The following is a 21,764-nucleotide window of genomic DNA, read 5'->3' as shown; positions in this document are numbered from 1 at the left end:
TTTATGAATGAAGTAAATTGAGTAACATATTAATTGAATAGTAGTAACTTTTTAGCGCTATCTATTATACACAAAATAAGAGTATTACAGAAATTGTAGCCCTACCGGATGAATAATTAGATAATAACAACGGTAGGCAGTAATAAATATATAGGTGTTTGGTTAATAAAAGTAAAAGTAAAAGTAGGCAGTTAATCAGTTATGAGAAAAAAAAATTTGTAAATAAAATGAGGATCAACAAATACGTAGTAATATACTATAACTTTATTAAAATAGAAAATTGTCTTTAAGTAATTAATTTTATAGTCAATAATGAACTTATGGAGTACTTGTTTTGGGGCAGTGATATTTAAACTTATATATTTTACAAACTCAAAACTTTTCAATACAGCTTTAACATAGTTTCAATACAATATCAACATTACACAGTGTAAAATTTCAAGATTTTAATGTCAACACAGTATCAACACAACATCAATCTTTGACTAACCGTTGAAATTCTGTTGACATTTTTCCGTTAATGTTTTTTTTTGTGATCTGTTGACATTTTCTAATGGTCCATCATAATTTTGAATTTGTACAATATTTAGAATTTTTATTTAATAACATCCCAATTTGATCATATCCCACTTGTTTCGATAGAGTGTCTCTTATCCTTTGTTTCATACACATGTTTAGTCAGCCATGCTACGTAAATTAGTGTTTAGAATGGATGATAATAAAATAGTAGATTATTACCCAATATTTTAAAAACTGGACCGGGTCAAACGGTTTATCCATGAATCAGTACTTTGTCTAGTCACAAAATTGTTATATGCTATAAATATTTATCTACTTTTGTTTGCATTTAATTTTACCCACTAAAATTTAATTATATTTTTTTTATCAAAAATTAAATTTTAATATTTTTACAAGTAATATTATTTCATCCGTTTCATAAAAATATGCACTTTTGGTTGTGCACGAGTTTTATTGCAAATTGGTATGGGTCCCACCTCAGTAGAGATAATTTTTTTTCTAAAATTAGAAATTGCATACTCTTATGAGACGGAATAAAAAAGAAAGAGTGCACTACTATTGTGAGACGGATGGAGTATTAATTACTAGTACTTATATTTTATCATTCACTAAATTTAATATTTTTATATTATATTTATATATATTTGCTATAATATTTCAGATTTATCTGATCAATTGAATTATGAACCAATAGCTTTGTCTTATATATTCAACTTTTAAATCATTAGCATTGCCCATATTTGATTCTAGGGATATTAATCTGAAAATCATAAACTTTAGTTCAATTCTATTTATTTCCATGAACTTTAAAAGTCATAAACTTCACGAACGGTTTTCCATTTCTGACAAAGGATCAAACTTCATTGTTGAAAATCGAATAATAAGTACACCGTAAGTATTTTGTTTTTAGATAATCTATGTATTTTTATCACGTTTATCAACAAGATATTTTTATTAGATAAACCAATAATTTAGGTATTTACATTCAGCACTCACAAGGCACTGGGTGTGCTAAATCACAATTCACTTTAGAACACATTTGAAGGATGTATTAGTGAGTTGTGACTCACTATTGTATTTATAAATTAGATTTCCCAAGTGCACATATGGGCAATCAACTCGTAAGTTGACTATATGCTTGCATTTTACAATTTCTAACTTATGCTTGCATTTACATTTTCTAACTTTCAACTGCACTTGTTGTGTGCCAAATTCCATTTAAAAAAGTTACGTATATTTAAAAATTACTAAAAAAAAAGTATTCCCTCAGTTTAATTACAGTTTAATTTGTTTGATATGGAGGGGTGTATTTAATATCTATTTTTGATAGATTCCAAATGAGACAAACTTTGTGGACATACCGAAATAGTAAACTAGGATAAACTTTGTGGGACGGAGGACTATAAATTTGAGGACCAAAGAGTAGTCGAAAGTGAGTGGAATTGAAGGCAGTCGTCTACGATAAAAAGGATCAAAAAATAATAAACAAATAATTGCATTCACAAATCACAACCAACTAGTACAAAATACCAATCCTCAAGCATTCCATTACCTACAGGCTACAACCAAATCACATATCCCTTGCAGCTAGCAACCATAAGTTTTTCTAATGAAAAAGAAAAGAAAGCTACATATAAAGCAAACAGTTGCAGTACCAAAAAGAAAACGGAACCTCATAAAGAGTGAGAGCTTTATGCCTTTCCTTTTTTTCATGTAGAGGGTGAGATGCATATTTAATCCCAGTTGAGCTTTACGTACAATCAATGTGCTCTTGCTAAATTTTGATAGAGGCCATCGAAAGAACGGCGCCCCCGTACTTATGTATCATTGACTTGTGAATGAAATACAAAGCTCGGGAAGGTGGTGGTGATGTCTCTGCTCATTGTAAGTAGAAAAAGATTCAGCGTCTCAAACATAATGTTCGCCTAAGCCTCAAATTCATAGATTAGTCTATGGACAAAGGAAATTTATGAAGCAGAAAATTACACACACACACACACACAAAAGATAGTGAGCAATAATTCAGATGATAAAATCAATAGTCATCATCCATTTATCAAAGTATGCTAGAACTTACTTGAGGTATTGAAGGGTCATATTCTTCAAAAGAGAAGGGTGCCGATTCACCAGGCTCCACCATTCTTCTTTGTCAATCTTCCCGTCATGTTTAGTATCTGCTTCTTCAAATGTCTGAAACCATGTGGTGTTCTAGTGATTACAATATTGCTGGAGAATATAGTCATATATTTTGGCAACAGGAATGGAGGAGGAAGTATTGCACATTGATGTCCTAAACTTAGGTCAGAATAGGATATATATGCAAACAATAAACAAGCCACATAGCAAGGAGAAATGAATTTTCCGATAAATACACCAAATACCCCTTCTCAAATACTTAAATTTTCCTGTATGTTTGTGCCCCTTCTAAAATGAATTTCTGGCTATGCCCCTGACTCGATGGAGTTTGTCTGTGAAATAATGAGATTGATAAACAGTATTTCCTGGAAAGCATCCCTTTTAGTGGCATAACATACAGATTTCCAGCCTCAGTCGTGAATCTTATACCATGTCGCCACGTTTTCAGTCACTGACTCATAACGCAGTTACACCACTCAGTTTTATCTCCATACCAACTGGAATCCCACTGATGGCTTTAGAAACTGTTGAAGCATCAAGGAATTCTCCAGAATTTGTAAGAGCACCAGGTAGTCGTCCATTCTTGATAGCAGGATGATAAATGGTCTCCCTTGAAATATTGCTAATGGGATAGATTCAATCAGGGAGTTCCAATAACTAAACAAACCTTTCGAAGAATAAAGAAGGATTAATTTCCTTATCATCAGAATCTCCCATTGTTAGAACTCTTTATGTGAGTCTATAACTTCAGATGATTATGACGTCCCTAGTTACAGAGCAAGGTTGAGCATTAAGTCTTTAACAACACTAGTGGTACTAAAGACCTACACACATGTTATAGGCCTAGTGTATGCAGTGTAGCCCAGGACCACACACATGTGCATGACATAAGATATTGATGTTCTAACTAGGACTGTAAATGATAAACCTATTAGTGAGTTATGTGAAGCTCAATTGGATAAAGCTCATGAGACTCAATAGACAAAAATGATTCAAGCTCAAGGTTAATAATATTTAAATCTGTTTAAGTGTTAAATCATGAGCAAACTCATTAATAAGTTTGTGCGCTACCTCAAGCCTAAGTTGAAAATAAACCAGCCAAATTCAGGCTTTCAGATAACTAGCTTTGCACTGTTGGATAACATCTCTAGCTTTAAAGTTTAGCAGTGAGTCAGTGACAACTTTGCTCCAAAATCATCTCAAGTTAAGTCTAGTTATCGCTCCGACTTGTCATTCCACAAGCACATATGAATCCAGGTTGTAGGTTGAACAAGTAAGCAGGCATGCATATTTTGATATACAGACAACATGGTAATTATTGCAATTGGACTAGCATACTACATGGTATGTAAACTATCCTAACTCTTGAAGTCTCAATTAATGCTAAATCTGCTTAAGAATTAGTAGAAGATAGCGATGACTGCAGACTGCCTAAAATCAACAGGAGTGTTCATTATTGTCTCCCTAATCTATCTCTGAACAGTAAAATTTTAAAGGAAATAATCTGGAGAGAGGAACATAGTTACTAGGATCCAAGTCTACCATTTAAGGGTAAAACGATTTTTTATAAGATAGTAAATAGCATTGGATAGACGAATTTCCTATCGACCTTCCATTTCATAAATGGGAATAAAAGAAAGGAGTATAGAATGCATGACACAGGTCTAAATCTGAATGAAACTGAGCTAGCTGGGACTCACCTTATCAATAATACTCTCAATAACTTCATCAGAAAGGTTCATGCCAGAGTCAGCCAGTGTCACCACCACCATTTGTTTGACCTACAACAACCAAATTAAAGATTGTAACCCCTACTGCCTTCCTTTGAAGTAATACTGACTAATAGATGGTAGGTTCACACTTCAAAAATAAATATTTGATTACAGTCTCAAGTATGAGGTAAAACAGATATGAAGGCCACAAATCTATGATATACATAGGAATCTATATTAGCAAGAAAATAATAAGAGTATATGATACAAAGTAATTCATGCATCATCCCACTGTGGGAGACAAAAAACTTGTAGTGGAAGGTATTCAAGGTATCTAACATTTTACTACAGAAGAATTTAATTATTAAAACTAATAAACTGACCTCCTGTCTTTCAATGAACCCTTGCTTCTTGAGATCATATAACTGGAAAGAAACTGAAACAACAAAAATTTGTGAAGTAAGACAGATTCAGATAATCCACCACCGATTGGCAACTACTGTACGAAACAACAGCCAAATATGACAGGTTGGTGTAGTATGCTGAAGAAATTAACCATCTTTTGGACTACAGAAAAATATCTGCCAGAATTACTTGCCTTTTTCCAGCATTTTTTGTATATTACTCCCTCCATCCCATAATAAGAGTCCTATTTGGTTTGGGCACAGGTTTTAAGAAATTTCAAGCAAAGTGGGTTGAATAAGTTAGTGAAATGTGGTTACCACTTTTATATATATATATATATATATATATATATATATTAAATACAGAAACGCATAACACAGTCACACGTAGGGTATTTTTAGGTCATGCTAACAAAGCATGACCTAAAATGATCTTAACATGACATAAACCCAAATTTTATAATATGACCTAAAACTGCTTAATTATGACCTTCCGTATTTTTGGTTAATTATTGACCATTAGATCATCTAATCCTAGGGCCAAGATTTGGGCTGCATTTCTTGATTTAAGCACATACTTGTTTTGATCACTCCCCTATATATAGAGAGTATTGATCTGCTGGGCGACAAATATAGGCGATTCGTGAGCGACCAGTGACGTGGCAACATCATTATCGATTTTCTCTCTTCATTTTTAATTCCCTCTCTCCTCTCTCCTGTATCTCCTCATTCTCTCTCCTCCTCGCCCCTTTTCTCCTCCTATGTCCATCTTCATTTTCTGATTGTGATCTGCCATCAATTTTGTAGTGTAATTTTAGAGTCGTGTGAAAATTCCTTCTTTAAAATGCTTTATCGGCTCGGCAAAATCTCGCCGTCGCTTCCCTATTCCCCTATTCCTTCTTGTAACTTACTTTCTATCTGCAACCTTTTCTTTGGATCTTGAACACAATTTCTCAGTCTTTAGCTTATACTGACAAGGAATTACTATATATTGTAGTGGATGTAACTGCAAAATCTATTTTTTGTGTTTTAGTGAAAGAAAATACTATATCAATCGAGTTTAAATGCAGAGCATGAACTTTTTTCTACAGAGATCTATTAAATGAAAACATATGTAAAAGCTTGCATACTTGATTTCACAAAATCTGAGGAAAAACTGGAAGAAACTCATTTTGATGAAAACATAAGTGCATAAATTCTTTGACAGATGCAAAAATAAATCCATGGGAATTGTAGGAACGATTTGTATACATTAAAAAGTTAAGAGTATTGATTCTATCATCTATGGTGAAAAGCTCCTTGATAAAGTTGGAGAATTTGGTGAGAAAGGAAATTACAGACGAGAGAGAATGAAGCCATGGTTCAGAAATTATACTCTTTAAAAGTTATAGATAGGAATGAGATGATTTAGAAGTCGGTTGAATAAAAAAATAGAGATTGCTATAATTGAGTATACATGAAATTCGAAAAATAGATTTAAAGAAGAATCTTGATTTTGCTGAATGGTAGTGAGAGAGGGGGATAGAGAATGAGCAGAAACGATGAAGGAAAGGAAAGGAAAGGAAAGTAACGGAGGGGAGGGGAGGGGAGAGAGGAGAGAGGAAATTAAAGAAGGAGAGAGGAAATTGATGATGATGATCGCCACATCATTTGTCGCTCACCAAGCGCCCATTTAGGGGCGCTCAGCAGAACAATCCTCTATATATATATATATATATATATATGGTTTTGATCTATAAAGACCAGATTTAAATACATAATATATATATATATATATTATATATATATATATATATATATATATATTATATATTAGTTTTATGGGACGGACGGAAATGGCAAAATATGACTCTTATTGTGGGACGGAGGGAGTGGACGCCTAAATCAGAGTAGAATCAACTGTAATAATGACTTACACTCAATCTTGTCATCAATAGAAGCATTTGGATGAAAAACTGATAAAGCCAGTGCAAACTCTTCAAAGTCTAATATCCCATTGTGTTTTGCATCAAATAGGTCAAACACCTTCAGAAACAAACTTCATCATGAGATTCGTTGAAAGAAAAACGATGGACATTTTATTTGCAACATTGGGGACATGAAACTAACCCTGTCAGCAAACATGCTCTCCTTTTGGTTGGTCTTAAAAAGAGCAAGCTGGAACTCCTCCTGCATGTATATAAATTTTGCATGCAGAAACACCACGTTGAGAACTAGGATGTATCAAATAACAGGATTGTAACAAGGACAATGATTCCTAAAACAACTACAGGTATAAAGTAAGCCCAGATAAGAAAAAAAAGGTTATATAACCTGTTACCTTATTAATAAGCCCATCATCTACCACAGCACTGCTGATCTTTTTAAACAATTCGTACAGTGCTTCTATTTCACTAACACTAACTGCACCAGAGGTAGAGAAAAAATAGCAGACTCCTATTAGTAAGATTCCTAGATTGAAAATGCAATTCAAAGAGAAGTACACTAGATTACCTCTCCACTCGACATGGAACTAACAAGATACACAGTTGATTACTTAAAATAAGACATAAACATACGAACTCTAATTGCTTCTTTAGGAAAAATTGAAAGTATATTCTACTATAATGAGGAAATTCATTTGTTCAAGGGCGCGGAAATCTCAATATTAACATTTAGGGACTCGGTTTCCTCATATGATCTGCAATACATGTACTATAATATGTCAGATCTAGTCAGGATACTAAGTTGCCTCATAAAGGTTGTAACGTGTATTTTGTAGTTTTAAAGCAATGGTTGGTAACCTAAAGGAAAATAGAGCGACCATAGATTCCATCTTGTTTACTTCCTCAAATACTCTAGCATAGGCTTTTACGGAGGAAGCGGCGCAGATGTAATTGTACATAGTGTGGACCGTGTAGTATTACTTCATGAGATAGGAGTCTGACATTACTCTGGTACAAATATGACCAAAGAAATCCCATACATTTAAAAGGATATAACAGAGGCTCACTTCTTATGTGAGGGATTGCATTGCATCCAACAACTCACATGATTTTCTCCAGCGTACCATTGAATAGTATACCAACTTCAATGATATTGATATGAAGTATTTCACTAAACACCAGCTCGTATGAACACCACCAGCCAATTTAAAATAAAATTTTCAATAAATTACCAAGTTAAATAAGCCTAACTTAGTTCTTATAGAACAATTAGTGAACTTCGTACGAGCGCACACACTTAAAAAACATAAATAAATACAAGCAAGTTTAATATCCAAGATTTACATAATTGATCCAATTTCTTCCTTGTTTATATTTTTTCCTCGCCTCCATCAACAGATAGATAATCAGACATGTGGGAAATTTATTAAAATCGACATTAAAATAAGCCACCACAGGTTATACTCCCTCCATTCCTTGTTAATAGAGGCATTTCTTTTTGGAGTGAAGATTAAGAAAGAGAAGTTTAGTGCGTTAAGTAGGAAGATAATATAGTAGGAGAGAGAATAAAGTAATAAGTTAACAAAGAATAAAGTAGGAAAGAGAAAATCTGTTAATTTTTGCCGTAAATGGAAATTACACTATTATGTTGGAACGTCCCAAAAGGAAATACGACTCTATTAATGTAGAATGGAGGGAGTATTACTTTTTGTTAGTAGGTGATTTAATTAAGAGAAGTAGAATGTATTACAATACATAAAGTTTAAACCATTTAGAGAGAAAAATAAGTAAGATGTCATACAAACTGTCGCGCTTGCTAGAGCTTCGGGATCTCCTAGGCCGCTGGGTTGTTTATTGATATCCGATTCGCAGCAATTTACAATAGCAGAAAGCAGATGCTTCACTCCATCTAGGCACTGCACCATGATCTCTTATAGAAACGTAAACACTCCATACCTATAACGATGTCGAATATTTAATTAATCAAAAGTTATCAAATAGGGAGTGCTAGTACATGTTAATGAATTTTAAGCCTATCCAGGATTGATTGATTTATTTATTACTACAGAATCCAGTCCAAAATCTGCAAGCAAAAGCATGTGGAAGCTGGAAACTAATCAAGGGTAGATTGGTCATCTATAAATGACTCTTTGTCCGAAGTGGCATGAAGGCAGATTAATGGCAACCTTTTTTATTACTTATAAAGTTTAGGTCTTTAATTAAAGTCAGTACTTTGAGCACGGCTGTATTCATCTTTCAAAACAATTTATGTTGCTGGAGACTCATATAGCACTTATTCTGTATCTCTCTCTATCCTAAGACCTTTCTTGTAGGCTCTTTAATGGTATTAGTAAGTCTCCGGGAGTGCCCTTAATAGCTTGCTATCAATTCTCTGAGAGACTACCTTCAGTTTAACATACAATGATACAAGAAGAAATTCATGTTTAATAGTGTAAAATTCTAGTTGAGATTGATTTTGCAGTAGTCGTACATAGGTGAATTATCAAAAAATATTACTGCAATCCTTAAAAATATTGTTAATATGTTCAAAAAAGAGCCAAACAAAACGTAACCAACACACGGAAGAAAAGAAAGTAAATTTAGTTAGTGGTGTAGGACTAGTTGGCCGTGGTCCATGTTAGTGGGACAACATAAAATATAGTACTCCTACGTCCTAAAGTAACTTGTCTATTACATGTGCAGCATTCGAGATACAGCTTTTAAGGCCTAAAGAGTAAATGGATTTTAACTTCGTTTGAAGGAAGCCACTATTGTAATCATTCAAATAGTTTAGTGCATGGAGTGACCGTGACCATGACCATGGACTAGTCCATCCAGTCCACTTAATCCTCTACAAATTTGTGAACAATATTAATTACTAATATCATTCCGAATCTGGAGCTGTGTTACATCTATGATACCTATAACATTAATTTCCAAGAAAATAGACATACAAACTAGTAGCAGGGTTGAATGGCCGTCTACACTCTCTCATAGGGAAAGGAACATCACCAAAATCCCAATATTTCTCACAAAAACCAAATCAAAGGTGATAAATTCCCTTACGATATAATCAAGCTATAGAGTCCAATTGATGAATCAACCACATCTAAAGGGTTTTCAATCGGGATTAATCACAAACCCAAAAACGACACTAATTAACCTTAGAATTAATTGCCATCAACACATTTGCATGCACACATCGATCTCTAATGGAAAAACAAACAAAAAATACATGGGTAGATTAATTGCAGAATTCAACGAATTAAGCCGTAAGCCATACCAATTATATAACAGAAGAGACATGCAGACATAGAAAGAGGAATACCTTTTAAACGGAAAGGGGGGAAAGGAAAAAAACATGACACATTGTGTGCAGGGGATTCAGATTTCGTGTAAAATGCATAAATATTCTGAAATTGGAATTCGAGAGGAGTCGACGTTTCGGCAATCAGAACGAAAAGATTCAAAATTATGAGCAGATGATCTGTACAAACAAAAGTGGAATGTAATGGGAGGAAATAATAAGAAGATGAGTGGGAACTCGTCAACGTGGCCAACTCTTTCGGATTCGGGTTAACCTTGTCGGGCAGGCTGATTTGTTAAATGAATAATTAATTAGAAATTACAATCATAATCCTGAATACGCATATGAATATCATTTCAATCGAACAATTATCGATGAAAATACACTTTTTTCACATGCATTTGAAAATTAACAAAAATTGAAATACATTTACGCATTTTAACTAATTAAGCATTAATAACTTTTAAAAAGAATATTATGCTAACTTTTAAAAGTTTGAAATAAAGAAAATAATAACATTTGAAATCTCTAGGGTAAAGAACAACATATCGCACTCGAAGCACGGTAAACATAAGAGGAAGTCGAACAAATCAACATTGTTTGCGTCCATTTAAAAAGTCAATTGACTGGTTTCCGTTTATCTAAACTGATGTGCCACGCTGAATTCAATTTAGCAACCATATTACTTTGGGATATAGTACCAAATTTCGGCTCTTACATATCCTATTACGAAGCAAATTGTCCATTTTTCTAGCACCATAAATAATGGTGGCAGTCCATGAGTTTAGTCACAAGCTTGTTTTCCACACAAACACATCTTCCATTAATGCAATTATGATGATTGAAATTTTATACTATTATGATCACCCCAAGCTAAAACTATCATCGTCCTACATAACCAATTCATGCAACTACACCACAAATTACACAAATCTTGGGTCCAAAGAGTTAGATAAACTAAGAATGTCCAGAAATGGACAATGGAGAAGGTGATGGTCAATGGAAGTCGAAAGGAGCTCGTCGATCAAAATCCAAATCGTTGATCATATTTGATGCTTGTGGCATGATTGACATCTGACTCTCAAGTGCTTTAAATTGATAAAATTGCTGGAAAATTGATCCTATTAAATTGATCGAACATTAGTATAATACTCATCATTATAATTTCGATGTTTGTTACTATAGTAGTACAAAATTATTTCATGATTTATTTTGTAACTGCAATGGAATCATATAAAGGGGAAGAAGTGCAAACTCGAAAATTGTAATTTCGAAAAGATATGCATAAAACACATGTTACACAAAGTATTCACACACAGAACAAACATTAGTTCACATTGACAAGTTGTAGACTTGGAGACAATCATAACATGAAGAAGCAACACAAATCCAATCTTCAGACAATGCAAGACTAATCAACCACAATAATTTTGCTATAGGCATCAAGGGTGAGAAAATCATCCAACTTTGGTGCCAAGCATTGCCTTGTGAATAGGTTGCAAGCCTCATCATACCTCCCACTATCAAATCTGTCCTTCCCGACCTCACTCGCAATCCTCGCCATTTCCTCAGCTACCACTCTGTCGAATAGGGAAGGTGTGACCTTGACGCCCAGCCCGTCTCCGTCCAAATCCGCCCCATATTTGATCCACTGCCAAATCTGCGCTCGGCTTATCTCAGCCGTGGCAGCATCCTCCATTAGGCCATAAAGCGGCACTGATCCTACTCCCTTGAGCCACGCTGCCAGGTATTGGATTCCGACCCTTATGTTGAGGCGTAGGCCCTCCATGGTGCGTACGCCTCTTGGCAGCTGGAGCAGGTCGGCCTCTGTGCAGGCGCCTGATGCATCTGCCTCGTCTTGTATCTGGTTGGCCTTGTCGCCCATCCTGCCGCTGAAAACCTCCATGATGGTTGGGATTAGGCCCGGGTGGGCTGCCCAAGTCCCGTCGTGCCCTGCCTCCACTTCTCTCAGCTTGTCCTTCCTCACCAGCTCCATAGCCGCCTCATTCGCCTCCGGATCATCTTTGATTGGAATCTGAGCCGCCTGATCCAATAATTAAGGACCATACATATATACTATAGGATTTTGATCAATTCAGAACTAATTCTAAATGCAGAACTTAGAACCAAAAGACAGGAAGGTCATTGTTAGACAACATTAAGTTCATTATTAGTCTGTTTTTAGTTCATTAACATTTTATGTGCAATATGTTTGATATGAATGAACCATTACAAGGAATTTTCTAAAATGAACTAACAATGATCTTTGTGTTATAATTCTGTGTTCTGCATTTAAAACTAGTTTTGCATATAACACAACCTCATATGTATGTTAATTTAGAAGAAGTTTGGTTACCATTCCTCCCATAGCGTGGACGGCGCGTCTATGGCAAGTCTTGATGAGCAAGTCGGAGTAGCTTTTCATGAAATGCTGAGTCATGGAGACTTGGACTCTGTCGGGAAGAAGTCGGTCGGGATGAGCTTGGAATGTCTTGATGTAGCTGAAAATGTAGTCCCATCGGCCGCAGTTCAATCCGGCCGAGTGATCTTTCAACTCGTGGAGAATTTCATCCATTTGAAAGACGGCCGGGAGTGTTTCAATGAGTACGGTGGCCCTGATGCTCCCGTTGTCAATTCCGGCCACTTTCTCCGCCTTCTCAAACACTCTGTTCCATATCATGGCTTCCCTGGAGTGTTCCATTTTAGGGAGATAGAAGAAGGGTCCAAATCCTTTTCCTTGAGTTTGGCGAAATAGGGAGTGATTGTGGTAGAAATAGAGGCCGAAGTCGACAAGGCAAGCAGTGGCGGGGTGGCCGTCGATGAGGATGTGAGCCTCCGGCAGATGCCAGCCTCTGGGGCGGACAAAGAGTGTCGCAGTGTGTTGGTTGAGCTTGTAAACTCTGTCCCTGCCTTTGTCATGGAACATTATAGTTCCATTGATAGCATCTCTTAAGTTAACCTGCCCTCTCATCAAGTTCTCCCAAGTTGGTGAAAGTGCATCCTCAAAATCAGCCTGTATAGGTGACATTTGATTCATTAGAATTAAGAGATAAAGTCAGAGTTTAAATTGATATCTAAATTTAAGCAGTTAATTACCATGAAAACCTTGGCTCCGGAATTGAGGGCATTGATGACCATCTTCCTATCCACAGGGCCAGTGATCTCCACCCTCCGATCAGCCAGCGGCTCCGGCACTGCGGCGCAGACCCAGTCGCCGTCTCGGATGAGCTTGGTTGCCGGGTCGAATCCCGGCAACTCCCCATTACTGTACCTCGCCTCAGCCTCCTTCCTGCAATCAATAGCATACTCAATATCTTTCTTAAACTCTCTCTGCAAATCCGCCACAAACTGCAGAGCATCTTTACTCAAAATTCCACCAAATTCTTCATCATATCTTCCCCTTATTTCAACTCCCTCCGGCACATCATACCCCATCGTCTTCAAAAATTTCTCAGGAATGTTCAAATATATATACAATACTAACTTCTAGTGAGTTGGTGGGGGTGGCACTTAGGGAGGAATATACATGTATAAAAATAGATGGTTAAACATATACTCCCTTATTGAGATTCGATAAAATAATGCAATTCTCCTTTTAAAAGGTAGTCTACAAAATAGATAAGCTATTGCACATTTGGTGTAGTCGTGTGAGGTGTGTCAGCTCGATGCATTATTATATGCTAATTAGAGCAAAGATTTGGACTTTTATTGGTACTACCGTTTCATGCTAAAGTGGGTGACGAGGACAATGCACTCACTATGAGAAGAAACAAAAAATTAAATTGATTATAAGTGCCTTGATATGTTGCACATTATCTTATTGCATGCTAGCATCAAATTTAGTGCTTTAGGTGATTTATTTTGTACTAACCTGACAGATTGAAGTGTTCTTCTGTTTTATTCGGAAGGGGTCGAGAATCAAAGGATTCTACCCTAAAAGATAAAATTTTAAATTATTGTTTCTAAACTGAACGAAGTTAGCAAAATATTTTAATTCTGTTGTTGCAAAAAGTAATACTACTATAAATTAGTCACAGATAGTGACTTTGGTAATCGTACATTTTAATGCTAGTTTATGATTTCAACTTTAGCATTTTCAATTTGTGATATTAACTTTAAATTTATATGGATACTAGGAATATAATCAACGCAAACTCTAAAAATAGTATAAACTTTAAACTATAATCTATTTTTAGATAAACTTTAAACTATAATCTAAAGTATTAGAAAATGTCAACAGATGATAAAATAATAGCAACAAAAAATGTCAACACAATATCAACCAACGGATTTGTGATATTAACTTTAAATTTATATGGGTCCTAGGAATACAATCAAATGCAAACTCTAAAAATTGTATAAAATTTAAACTATAATCTGAACTATTTGAAAATGTTAACGGATAATAAAATAATAACAAAAAAAATGTCAACATAATATCAACGGTTGATGTTGTGTTGATATTTTTTATTATTGTTATTTTTCATTTGTTGGCATGTTTAACGATTCAGATTATAGTTTAGAGTTTGCATTTTACCATTAGAGCATCCGCAATGGTCGGCTAGCGACCGGCTAGCCGATTCGTCGCGCTGGCCGATCGGCTAGCCGAACCATTGCAATCGGCCAGCGCAAAATCGGCGAGCGGATCGGCGTGGTCGCTCGTCGCTAGCCGAAACGCTAGCCGATCTGCTAGCCGCCATTGTGGAGGCCCGATCGGCCAGCGATCGGCCAGCGCCTATTTTCGATTTTTTTTTTTTTTAAATCATATATAAACGCGATTTTCGTTTCATTTTTATTTGCACCACTTGTTTTAACGAGTTTTCTCTCTCTCTAACTTTCTGTTCAAGAGCATCATCGAGTGATGGATCACAACAACGAGTCCAGTCCGGCGACGAGCGGCTCTCAGACTCCCACAGTACCCGTGGGATCTGGATGGGGGCAGATGGGCCCGGGATTTAACATCCCTTGGAATCAGATGATGGGGATGATGGCTGGTGCGCCGGGGGGGGGGGGGGGGGGGGGGGGGCGATGGGGGGGAACCGGGGGGGTATGCCGTGGGGGATGCCGGGCGGCGGGCAGTCAGCGTCCGGGTGGGGGGTATGCCCCAGATGCAGCAGCAGATGATGCTGCAGCAGATGATGGGGATGATGTGGCGGGGGGGGATGCCGGGGGGGGGGGGGGGTGCAGGGGTCACCGGGAGGGGACGCGGTATATCGGCCCTCGCTTGATTTTTTGACGGCTTCGTCTTACACGTCGACCCCGGTGGAGAGGCAGTTCTCTGGCGATGACCTTCTGTCATTGCATGATATGGGGATCGATCTCGGGGACGATGATACTCCCGTTCGAGCGACGCCGGCCGCGCCGAGGAAGAAGACGAGGGGGAAGGGGAAGGGCAAGGCGGTCGGCGAGTCATCGCAGCCCACTGCCACCGGCCGGAGGAAGTGGACGGAGGATGAGTACGCCACGGTAGCCAAGGGGTGGTTGGAGGTGTGCGACGATCCACTGGTTGCGAACAACCAACGGGTCGTCAACATGTGGGTGAAGATCAGGGCTGCCTATAAGAACCACTGCCCGCACGGGAAGGACTTTAGCAACGAGGAGGTCCGGAAGGGGTGGGAGCGCACCAGGGCCGCGGTGGGCCGTTTTGCGAATTTGTACGCCAACGCCCTCCGTCAGCTCAGAAGTGGGCAGACTGAGGACGACGCCCGGAGGATAGCCGCGAGTCAGTTCCCCTTGGAGGGGAAGTATAAGGAGTTCACCTTCTGGGAGTGCTTCTTGTTGCTGAAGGACTCCGAGAAGTTCCGGGCGGGGTGCGACGCTGGGTGGCCGAAGAAGCAGCGACTTAACTATAGCGGCGACTACAGCGGCAGCAGCGGCGGATCCCACGACCTTCCCCCGGATGCTGAGGAGTTTCCATCCCCTCCTTCATTTACTGGTCGCCCCCGCCCGGTTGGACAGAAGCGGGCGCAGCGGGCTGCGAGGGGCGGATCCCCCCTATCGCCCCGCGAGGTCCACTCCTCCGCCCTCCCAGCCGCCCCACTCGAGTACACTCTGCATTCGCGTAACCAAACGCGGGCTCAGATGTTACAGGTCTTCCGAGAGTGGAAGAACGCCACTGACCCACGGAGAAGAGGTTTCTTTACGAGATGCTCGAGAGCATGCATGCTGATTTAGAGATCGCGAGGTCACGGCTGGGGGGTTCCGACGTGGGCTCAGATACCACGGGTGGCGGCAGCGGCGGCGGCGACGAGGAGGGCGACGGCGACGGCGACGGCGATGAGGAGTAGAGAGTGGCGGGGCTCGGGTGTTGAAGCCCTTTTTTTTAAAAAAAAAATCATGTACTTTTTTTTTAAATCTTTGTAATTTTTTTTTAATGGAATGAATTATTTTTCCCGTATATGTGTCGTAAATTTAATTCCGTATATCGCAATTTTAATTCCGTAAATGTAGTATATTTTGAATTATTTTTATTGCGGCTGGCCTATGGCTGGCCTAAATCTGACGTGGCAGGTGGTTTTTTTAGTGTTACTGACGTGGCAGAGGAGAGAATGGCTGGCCTATGGCTGGCCTAAGCACCATTGCGGATGCTCTTATACCTGGGCCCTATCTATCTATTAAAAATTTGGACGCAGTAAATTTGGTTTTACATACAAATTTTGAAAACTATATGAATAAATAAATAAATAGGGTCATATTATAATGTTTATAGCACTCTAATTCAAAATCAAGACTAAAGCTTCACCCTTAGATTTTAAAATGAGTGGATGAGATTAAATCTTACGAATCTCAATAAATAGTAGACAAAATATCAATAAAAGGGTAATATCGTCATTATGTTATCATATGATAATTTTCGTGAATGTTTTTTTATATCAACATAGTGCATTACAAATATCAATAATATGACATAAGAATATCAACATTAATACAAGAAAATATCAACACATATTTATTGAGATTTTTACATGGTTTTATTGAGATTTTTTGATGTATTTTGTTGATAAAAATCTGGTTATCAACTTTTTTGAAAACTAAAATAAGAAATATCAAATGTCATCATCCGAACGTCGTCGGAACATATGCAATTGAGATCTCGTTGGAATCCTTATAAAATTATCTTTAATTTGATATATTTTTTGTGAAAAAATAATTTAAATCGTGAGAGTAACGTAAGTTTAAAATTTTGAGATGATTTTAATGAGAGAGAATTGACATTAATATCCTCTAATTTTATTTATTAATTTTTTAATTTAAAATTATAATCCACGTGACATTATTTCAACCACTAGATTTTCTAATCTAATAGCTAAGATTTAGTATTAGTTTGAAATTACTAATTAGTTAACAATTGATTGTTCCCTAAATATATAAACTTAAATATTACTATATGTGTTGCTTATGCAATTGATTTAGAAGAAGAGTTACTTGTGCTTAAGTAAACAAACTATTAATGGTGCATTTTAATTATGCTCACAAATTTAAAAATTGTACATATAAGTATTCAGCCATAAATATATTAAAGTAATTTTCTACAAATTAAATCTGAGTTGAGATGGGATTTTACCACTTCGTTAAAGTGAAATAACACCCATAAAAACTGTACAATATCATTCACCTTGACATTTCATCCTATAACCTCTTATGACATGAGGAATATTTCAAATAGCAACAAATCATATTTAAGCAACATAAAAATACCAATCATACACTATCACTAGTGTTATATATCCCAATGTATAATCACATAAATATTTTAAAATTCTATTATTCAAATCTGTCAAGAATAATAACTTTCTTCTACATATGACGCACTACTACTAACTAGTATGTTTGCATAGGTTCACAATCTCACTCCTACAACAACTCCAACGAAAATCAATACAGAGAATGGAGAAGGCATAAAATCATGTATAGCTATCTTTCTCAGCGTTTAATGTGTGTCATCTTCGAAACACTTCTCATTTGAGCTCTGTTGCTAGGATTTAGCTGAGGTGCAGCAGCGTCTCCCGGGCCTTCGTTGGTCTCCTTCTCCAGCTTCACCTTAAAGCTAGGCTCCTGGCTGAGCTGTGCCTTGCTTTCCAACTTCCTCATGGAGTGGTGAAGTGCTCCACTTGTCCCATGCGCTTTAGGCCTAGTACCATTGCCTTGCTCCTCTGCTGCACTAGTTACTTTTAGCTTGCTAAGATCATCTCTAACGACCGAGTTTTCAAGCTGCTTCGAAGATGTGTGTTTTTTGTCTGTGGTGCTGTTGCTTTTCTCCTGCTCGAAGAAGAGAACCTGCACCACCGTTCTTAATGGCAGCCTCTCGTTCTTGACAGCGTGCGATCGCACTTCTGGAGACAGTTTTTGGCAGTCTAAGAAGCTGCAGAGGTGTTTCTTATCTGCTTTGCTCACATCAGGATGCTCCTGTTTGTTGAGATCAGTCAATGTAGATTTTGGAAAATTGAAGTAAGTACTATTTATCAAGTATGCATACCTTGAGATAAATATTGATTGCTTTGTAGAGATGGTCTTGTTGAGGTCGTGCTGTTGCTGGAATACTTTCAATCAGAGACACCATTTTCTGAGCTGGCATTCTTGCATCCTTTGCAACTACTTGCAGGTACGAATCAATGAGGTTCCCCACCTTATGCATTGCTCGTAGAGACTGGCTTTCGCCTGCAGTGTTGCGCCGTTTCCACTGCCTCAAGAAGCTTCGTGCAACCATCTTAACCAGATCAATGTCATGTGAGGTTGCAGCATTAGGGGATTGAGCTGGCAGCAGCAAGTCGGGCAATGTGGCCTCGTCTAGCTGCAGCCCGGAAAGCTTCAGGAGTTCTGCTTTCGACACTGAAGACGCTCCAAGAGAGTTAGCACTGCTGAGGAGCCTCAGCAGGAATCTGATCGAGACAGACCCTTTTTCTGCTGGAATGAGCCTCACAATTGTCTCAAGGATTCTCCGTTTTCTGTTGGGAGAGTCGCGGGAGCCCTCTGAGGAGTCGAGCAGCCAGCATTGTGCATAGACGTGCAATGCCTCGCCAATGAGCTGCGGCTGCAGCATGTTGGTTGAGGAGATTGTAGTCACTATGCTGCTCCACATGTCCATGCCAAGGCAGGATAAGTCCTCCGTCCACCAGTCCTTTGGCACTGAATCGCGCCTTTTCCTAACGTACCCCGGCCTCGTGTACGTGTAAGACCACTTAACCTGTAGAGAGGGCAGATGTTTCATGCCAAATTCCAATTGTGGAACTCCAGCCTCATGACATTATTGAAGAAAAGGGATATCTAACCTTGGTTGGAGGCGTCAGAATCTTGTCGACTATGGACTCAATGCATCGTCTCACAATGCCAAGATTTTCACACCACTCGTACGCTCTCTCAGCGCTCTGGAGCGTGATGAGAGAATCCTTCCACGCTTGGAGGATGCACGATGAGAAGAAGGCCTCTAGCTTCGCGATGAAATTCCCATTTTCAACTTTCTCAGTCATTCGCAGGAAACTAGCAGCACAGAATGCTGGCACAAAGTTGTGTGCACTGAGGTTGATCGTGATCCCGTAACAGAACTTGGCACAAAGCTCAAACGCCTCCTCACCTCCCGGGACGTCATGTAGCTCCACGGCACCATCACCTTGCTCAGATAAAAGCCTTTGCAATAGGCCACATTTTGGTACAAGACAAGACTGAGCTAGGTACAAAAGATTCAAACATAATCCACCAAGCATTACAACTGCTTCAATTAAATCTGATCATTCTAATATTAGCAATTTAACTCAAGAATTTACCTTGTGGAGAAGATAGCTCATGCCATCTATCCTAATGGTGAGGTCAGTTGGCACATCTGATATCACAGTCCTGATCAAAATTTCAAAAAAAAAAAATTATCTGTGACACGTTATATATTATTGAACAGCACTTACATATATCCAAAATTCGGTTTACCTCGTCGCCTCCTCTGTGTAGAAGGTGTCTGGATTCAATCCAAGCTTCATAAACTTCATTTCTGCAAGAAGATTTTGAGAGCAAAAATCACTTGCTACATAGTATGACTTAGTGAAATGTTTCTTCAAATAGATTGAAAATCACTACTTGTTAACCAAAAGTGGCTTATAATAAGAGAGATTATCACACACTTCAAACATCAACTCAAAATTCTTACAAAAAGTGGGCCTAATTTTTAATCTAGCACATGGATCACCTAAAAACAAGGAAATGGAATCTCTCCTACATCTTTGATAAAAATGACTTTTGTGGAGATGGGAATCCTGGTAAAAGTTGAGAAAAACTGGTGGTGGGTAGAGGCTGTCAAGACAAGTATTCTTTCACAAAACAAAACTCAGTAGTCTTGCTATTTCATCAAAATGAGGGGAGCAGACTAAAGCAAAAGATATGAGAAGACACCCATATATGTCGACTATAATGCTTTAACATTTGGAACCTAACACCACAAACACAAATTCTTGAAAAGTACTGTCAACTTATCTTACATAAATATGGCAGTTGCCCAAATTTTGTAGCAGCAATAACTTTACTTTTTCAACTCTGTATTCTTGCCTTGCTTTAACTATCAGTTTGCTATGGGAATCACACAAGTGACCAAACCACATACACTACAACTTGTCAATATGCAGAATTTGGAAATTTAAACATCAAGATTTCAAACATACCTCAAAATTGAGTACAAGAGCAGCAGCTTCAAGATTTTAGAGGGTTATATGCATATTAGAGATTTTAGAAGCTTCATCTCTACTTGCTAAGCTAGTACAGAGAGTAGAAAAGAGTTACAAGGAAGAGAATGACCCCAAAAAGCAGTATGGGTAGTGTGTAGTATTAAATGTGTATGTGGGCTTAGTCAACATGAGAAGTAATAATAAGCCACTTGAACTATGTCAGAAAAACAAATACCACGTCGACTATTATAGTATTGTATAACTAGTTAGCTACTCTAAATAAATGAGTAGTGCCCACAAGAATAAGATAGGATAGGACCAAGGAAAAATGGGAAATCGATCTTTAATTCCTACCAAGGCAAAAGCTGTTTCTTTAATTCCTTTTTTTCTCTCTAACATGAGATGGTTTGTGTTCTAAATTTCCAATTGATATATTTGGAGGCTCCCTATTATTACTATCTTAAATACTGTGTTGTTTGCTTGAAAATTGAAGTCCTTATAGTAGAATGGGCTTAACATTTATGTGACACAAATGTTTGGTCAAGTATAAAAGAGTCAGTGGAATGTGAGAAATAGAGCGCGATATGTTGCTAACTCTGTTAACTCATCAACGCAGTGTATTAAAAATGTCAGCACGATAGCATTAAAATATCAACACATAATGTCAATATTATATTGAACTGTCAAAAATTTAAATTTGAAATTATGGATATTCTAAAATGAATCTAAATCATGGACTGTTGGAGTAGTTGATTACTGAATAATCTGAAACTTGAAAACCAGAAAATAGTGACTTAATCCACTTAAAAATAGACTATGATATTTAAACATACAAAAAAGTTGAAAAAAATAAGATTCAAATAACTTTAATACTATTGCCGTAACTACCCCTTTTAGTTACTGCATTATTTATGCAAAAGATTGAAACTCCAGCCCCAATATCCCAAAATCCCGATCTAATAATATTATGAGGGGTGTACAATTATCTAGAGTACGCAGTAGTTCGTTAATGTGAAGGGCTGACAATTACTGTGTTACTAACATTACGTATTGTTATTTTTGCATGGCTTATATCGACAAATTTTTTTAGTACATGATGCGTGTTACGGTGTATC

At 37.6% G+C, this 21,764-nt stretch overlaps 3 protein-coding genes across 8 annotated transcripts; all 3 read right to left on the bottom strand.

The window, feature by feature from the left end:
* Positions 1-1,998: 1,998 nt before the first annotated feature.
* Positions 1,999-10,224, bottom strand: LOC125193956 (calcineurin B-like protein 3). The gene is made up of 9 exons (XM_048091917.2): positions 10,025-10,224; positions 8,498-8,652; positions 7,092-7,174; positions 6,881-6,940; positions 6,688-6,796; positions 4,751-4,803; positions 4,356-4,436; positions 2,597-2,709; positions 1,999-2,394 (listed from the first exon to the last, which is right to left on the bottom strand). Exons 2-9 carry the CDS (start codon positions 8,619-8,621, stop codon positions 2,337-2,339), a joined length of 681 nt encoding a protein of 226 aa, XP_047947874.1. The 5' UTR covers positions 8,622-8,652; positions 10,025-10,224; the 3' UTR covers positions 1,999-2,336.
* Positions 10,225-11,265: 1,041 nt separating this feature from the next.
* LOC125193955 (malate synthase, glyoxysomal-like) lies at positions 11,266-13,563 on the bottom strand. 2 transcript variants are annotated; one of them, XM_048091916.2, is made up of 3 exons: positions 13,100-13,563; positions 12,360-13,016; positions 11,266-12,038 (listed from the first exon to the last, which is right to left on the bottom strand). In XM_048091916.2, the coding sequence occupies exons 1-3, from the start codon at positions 13,436-13,438 to the stop codon at positions 11,415-11,417; spliced, it is 1,620 nt and encodes a 539-aa protein (XP_047947873.1). In that variant the 5' UTR covers positions 13,439-13,563; the 3' UTR covers positions 11,266-11,414. The 2 variants fall into 2 exon arrangements, with proteins under 2 accessions (XP_047947873.1, XP_047947872.1); XM_048091915.2 differs by having other exon boundaries at positions 11,266-12,047; positions 13,100-13,559.
* A 4,177-nt stretch (positions 13,564-17,740) lies between these two features.
* On the bottom strand, positions 17,741-20,835 carry LOC125192151 (BTB/POZ domain-containing protein At5g47800-like). Of its 5 annotated transcripts, none has more exons than XM_048089624.2 (6): positions 20,647-20,835; positions 19,922-19,982; positions 19,765-19,834; positions 19,273-19,662; positions 18,480-19,187; positions 17,741-18,409 (listed from the first exon to the last, which is right to left on the bottom strand). In XM_048089624.2, the coding sequence occupies exons 2-6, from the start codon at positions 19,978-19,980 to the stop codon at positions 17,927-17,929; spliced, it is 1,710 nt and encodes a 569-aa protein (XP_047945581.1). In that variant the 5' UTR covers positions 19,981-19,982; positions 20,647-20,835; the 3' UTR covers positions 17,741-17,926. The 5 variants fall into 5 exon arrangements, with proteins under 5 accessions (XP_047945581.1, XP_088913886.1, XP_088913885.1 ...); XM_089057760.1 differs by lacking the exon at positions 20,647-20,835 and adding an exon at positions 20,467-20,560; XM_089057759.1 differs by lacking the exon at positions 20,647-20,835 and adding an exon at positions 20,178-20,414.
* Positions 20,836-21,764: the final 929 nt, after the last annotated feature.

The sequence above is a fragment of the Salvia hispanica genome, chromosome 4, assembly GCF_029641045.1.
Source record: "Salvia hispanica isolate PSC_SH4W2 chromosome 4, Shi_PSC_v1, whole genome shotgun sequence".
Classification (NCBI taxonomy): domain Eukaryota; kingdom Viridiplantae; phylum Streptophyta; class Magnoliopsida; order Lamiales; family Lamiaceae; genus Salvia; species Salvia hispanica.
This window is presented reverse-complemented; position numbering and strand designations above follow the sequence as displayed.

Bases quoted from the DNA above. Each gene is read 5' to 3' on its own strand.
- LOC125193956 (XM_048091917.2), bottom strand. From the start codon at position 8,621: ATGGTGCAGTGCCTAGATGGAGTGAAGCATCTGCTTTCTGCTATTGTA. The intron at 6,941-7,091 runs GTAACAGGTTAT...ATATACATGCAG, and splicing joins ATGATGGGCTTATTAATAAG to GAGGAGTTCCAGCTTGCTCT. The intron at 2,395-2,596 runs GTAAGTTCTAGC...TACAATGAGCAG, and splicing joins ATGACCCTTCAATACCTCAA to AGACATCACCACCACCTTCC.
- LOC125193955 (XM_048091915.2), bottom strand. From the start codon at position 13,438: ATGGGGTATGATGTGCCGGAGGGAGTTGAAATAAGGGGAAGATATGAT. The intron at 13,017-13,099 runs GTAATTAACTGC...TCACCTATACAG, and splicing joins CCGGAGCCAAGGTTTTCATG to GCTGATTTTGAGGATGCACT. The intron at 12,048-12,359 runs GTAACCAAACTT...TTATTGGATCAG, and splicing joins TCCACGCTATGGGAGGAATG to GCGGCTCAGATTCCAATCAA.
- LOC125192151 (XM_048089624.2), bottom strand. From the start codon at position 19,980: ATGAAGTTTATGAAGCTTGGATTGAATCCAGACACCTTCTACACAGAG. The intron at 19,663-19,764 runs GTAAATTCTTGA...TACCTAGCTCAG, and splicing joins TGAGCTATCTTCTCCACAAG to TCTTGTCTTGTACCAAAATG. The intron at 19,188-19,272 runs GTTAGATATCCC...CCCTCTCTACAG, and splicing joins TTCTGACGCCTCCAACCAAG to GTTAAGTGGTCTTACACGTA.